This window comes from Sinocyclocheilus anshuiensis, unplaced genomic scaffold (genome assembly GCF_001515605.1).
Source record: "Sinocyclocheilus anshuiensis isolate Anshui unplaced genomic scaffold, SAMN03320099.WGS_v1.1 scaffold235, whole genome shotgun sequence".
Classification (NCBI taxonomy): domain Eukaryota; kingdom Metazoa; phylum Chordata; class Actinopteri; order Cypriniformes; family Cyprinidae; genus Sinocyclocheilus; species Sinocyclocheilus anshuiensis.
Genome location: NW_015552562.1, coordinates 672,954 through 677,096, shown reverse-complemented (window position 1 = coordinate 677,096; position 4,143 = coordinate 672,954). Strand labels below are relative to the sequence as shown.

Sequence of the window (4,143 nt, the reverse complement as noted above, 5' to 3'; positions counted from 1 at the left end):
TTCAAAAAGAACACAAAGAATGGCCTTCTCAGCTGCCATAGTTGCAACTCTTGCGTCATCAGAACAGGGTGTTCAACCAGTGTTGCCAACTAATTTTCAGGGGAAGTTGCTAAAGGAAGGTCGATTTGTTGCTAAAAGTTGCTAAATGATGTTGTGATGTCATTGCACGATGACAAAATTGTGTCACTACATCAAATCTCAGCAAAAATATGTTTTTTTATGTTAATTTAAATTTGTTCGTAAAATACTATAAATGCACAATATGTTAAAATATAAATAACTATTTTTATATACAACATTGAACAATTTAATTTTTGAACGATTACAAGTTTTTTTTTATTAGCTAGTAAACTAGTAAAACTACACATTCTGAACAATTATATTTAATACACGAGTTTCACAATTTGAGTTGAATTACTGAAATAAATGAACTTTTCCATGACATTCTAATTTATTGAGCTGCACATGTATATCAAATGAAAGCTCTTGATGAGCTCTTTCTACTGCCAAAAGGACACAAGTGAATTCTTAATAATTTTAGAGTTATTCATTAGAAACCAAAAGACTTAACACTGAACATACCAAACCAGTTGGTGCCAAAAGGGAGTAAGTGCACTTATGCCCGTTTGGCACTGAGAAATGTATTGTGGCTAAAGCCTGTGTATAACACTTGAGTCAAAATGGCTGACACCACATGTAAGTCAGGTAGGTCAACCATAAGAAGAAACCAGTTTTTTACTGCTGAAGATGTAATATTAATCTTATTTTCTGACAAAGAGCTGGATGATGAGGGAGAAAATGAAATATCCAGAATTCATTGTCAGTGAGGTGTAGCTAGCTAGCGGATAGTAACCAACAACTTACATTCTGATGGTATGTCCCAAGTGAAAAATAAATATACAAAAATGTATTTGAAATACATTTATTTCATGCCAAGTATACTACAAATGCATTTACATATGTACTTAATAAAAATGCCCTGCAATTGTACTTTTAGTATACTAATCTGGTATACTTAAAGTCTGCTAAATTGGAACAATTTTAAATGTTGTGCTTAATGCACTTTAATTGTGCTGAAGTCCAAATAAAAATATACTGAAGTTTAAGTGGAATTATTGCAAGTATACTTCAGGTACACTTTAGATATCTTGCATTTAAAGACCATCCTAAATAGTGAAATTAAAACACATTTTAGGCTTAATATTGAGAAATGTGCATAGTGCACAAGTAGTAGTCCAAATAAAGTTTAATTATAATTTTTATATCAGCAAGTCTTGAGCAATATGTCAGTAAATATATGAATAGAGTTGAACTATACTTAGTATGAAATAAATATATGACTTTTTTTTACTATGGGTGTTATCCTATAGGCACTCAGTTACTGCTTAGACACAAGAGAGAGAATGCAGAGAAGGGACAGACAGACATAGACAAAGGATATGACTGGGGAAAGGATACAAGAAATGCAGCGAGTAAAACGTTACACAGATGTCCACCTGGGATCACTGCTGTGAAAAAGAAAGACACAGCTTTACAAGTCAGCCAATCAGAGTAGGCTACTACTTCATGTACAATTCACAATTCCATCTGAAACGTTTTTTATGACACACATTCACACTAGTTCAAATCTATTAACATTTTATTACTACTTACGCACAATGCACATTTCTCAATATTAAGCCTAAAATGTGTTTTAATGTCACTATTGATGAGGACTGTATGATCTTCGAATAATATCGGTCTTTAAATGCATGATATTTAAATTGTACCTGAAGTATACTTGCAATAGTTTCACTTTTAGCACAATCAAATAACCTTCAGCACTACTTTCTTACAATTAAAGTGCATTAAGTACAAAATTAGTTGTTCCAATTTAGCAAACTTTAAGTATACCAGTGTAGTGATACGTAAATAATATGTAAATGTATTTGTAGTATAGCATGAAATAAATGTATTTCAAATACATTTTTGTATATTTAATTTTCACTAGGGAAGTCATCTGTAAAGTCTTTTCAATCAACCATTTGACCAAACTGTTAAGTGCCTGAGATTACCATTTCAGTAAAATTAATCACATTCAATTAACTAATTTGATGTAAAGGCTTTTTTATGTGATATTTTATTTTATCATAATGGATTGTTATTTCTTTTAAACTCTTTAATGTAATGTTTTGTTCATATTGTCAGCAGATGCGCCCATGTTTTTTTTATACACAAAATTGAATAAAACATTGGTGCCAAAAAGGCGCAAGTGACTTTTTTTTCAAGAAAAAAAAATTTGAATTTTTGTTTTTCCTGAATAAATGTTAAAATCGTGTTCAAAAAGTATACCGTTATCCATGTGTGTACACATTTTTTATTATAAAAGATTGAAATCATTACACAAAATCAGATCAAACTATGGTCAGTTTTTGTTTTGGCCCTCCTGTAAAGTTGGTGCAATGTCACTTACGCCCTTCTGGTTCTCACCCCTCGACAAGATCTATATATAATCCTGTGAGTGCAAGTCGTAACAGCATTCCATGCATCTGAAACATGGGAGAAAAGCACAAAGACTGAAACTAGGAAACCTTTGCTTTTATATAAATACTGAATAATGTGCAAATACAATCCAAGTACCCTCGAAACACTTTCATATATATAATAGTCCTTTTCAAGATGTGATTTTCAAGCGAAAAGAAACAGAATTCTGTCAAGACATGGCTGAGCAAAATACTCACAATTGCACTAAGAGAAACAGGCCACTGCTACAACTAAAATATGATAAAACTCATCATTAAAAACCGGACATTTGGATGCTCGTATTTGAAATGTAGATGATGCAAACTCAAAGTGCAGTACCTGACATTGGTCCATAGTTCAGTTAAAAAATGAATGGATGAAGCCAACAACACTGTCCTATAAAAATAAAAACTTAGAGAAAGTTCTTTTCCCACAGTCACATATTCAAGTCCTTTTGGTTAGCCGATCAGGGTGATTTTTCAAGTGTGACTGGCACCAGTAATCTGTGAAAGCCTTCCTGCCGCCACAGAAGGAGAATGCGAATCATTCTGGCTTTACAGGTCCTGCTTAAGCATACTAGCTAGACTGGCACCATGGGGTCAGACTGAGGTCACACTCTAGAAAGGTGTTGATGACAGTACATGGAGCTCCGCTGATGGTCACTTCCTGTCTGGACTCCACCTTGTAGCGGAGGTTAGTCAGGCCACCCTCTGGGTCCACCTTAAACTGCTCCTGAAAACGCAGACAGACACGAATCCAAACATTAGAACAGGGGTCTGCATGACGACAGTGTGTCATGAGAGAGCAGAGATGCAGACAGGTACGTGGGAAAAAAGGTGAGAACATTGCGCGGATCGGGGGCATGCTCCACACTGAGTTTCTTTTAAAGATATTTGCTTTGCATTCTCCTTTGTAGTTATTTTAAGGTATTTTTTAAATATTTTTTATTACCTTATATGTCCAAAACTGTAATTTTTCACCAAAAAAAACATCTTGTTGCAACATTTAACAAAAATCAAGATTGAATATATTTGGTCAAAATCCCATGTTTATTATTATTATCAGGCTAGTAATACCATCTAATTAATATTAAGGCTTCTTTGTTCCATCATATTTCTTTTTCCGGGTTTTTACAGTGTTCTAACCAATTACACACAATTACGTTGAGTTTATGAATCAGAGATGCAAACAGGTAAGGGGGGGATTTGTAGTTACTTTAAGGTGTTTATATAAGGTAAATATTTCTTATGTCCAAAACTGTAATTTTTCACAAAGAAAAACAAAACAAAAAAATGTTTAACATCTTGTTGCAATATTTTACAAAATTCAAGATTGAATACATTTGGTCAAAATCCCATGTTATAAAAGATTAAGAGCTATGCAGGCTATTTAAGACAATACTTCTGATTAGACGGCAATGCTGACCTAAAATGCAAAATGTTTGCCCTCTCTCTCTTCACCGTTCCCACATCTCAGACCTCAAATACATAAAATATCACCCTTTTAGACATAGTTTTTGAAGTAAAGAGTAAAATAGTACTATACAAAACTTGTTGAAACAACCAGGGGCCAGATGCATAAACTTAGCCACCATGTTAAGACTGAGTCTTAAAGGGGTCATATGATGCTATTTTAAAGATC

At 33.5% G+C, this 4,143-nt stretch overlaps 1 protein-coding gene across 1 annotated transcript in view; it reads right to left on the bottom strand.

The window, feature by feature from the left end:
* Window positions 1-2,349: 2,349 nt before the first annotated feature.
* Window positions 2,350-4,143, bottom strand: part of b4galt7 (xylosylprotein beta 1,4-galactosyltransferase, polypeptide 7 (galactosyltransferase I)) — an 8,128-nt gene continuing 6,334 nt past the window's right edge. Inside the window, exon 6 of the mRNA XM_016455466.1 lies at window positions 2,350-3,234. Coding sequence (XP_016310952.1) covers window positions 3,079-3,234 — 156 coding nt within the window. The 3' untranslated portion in view covers window positions 2,350-3,078. The remainder of the gene's footprint in view (window positions 3,235-4,143) is intronic.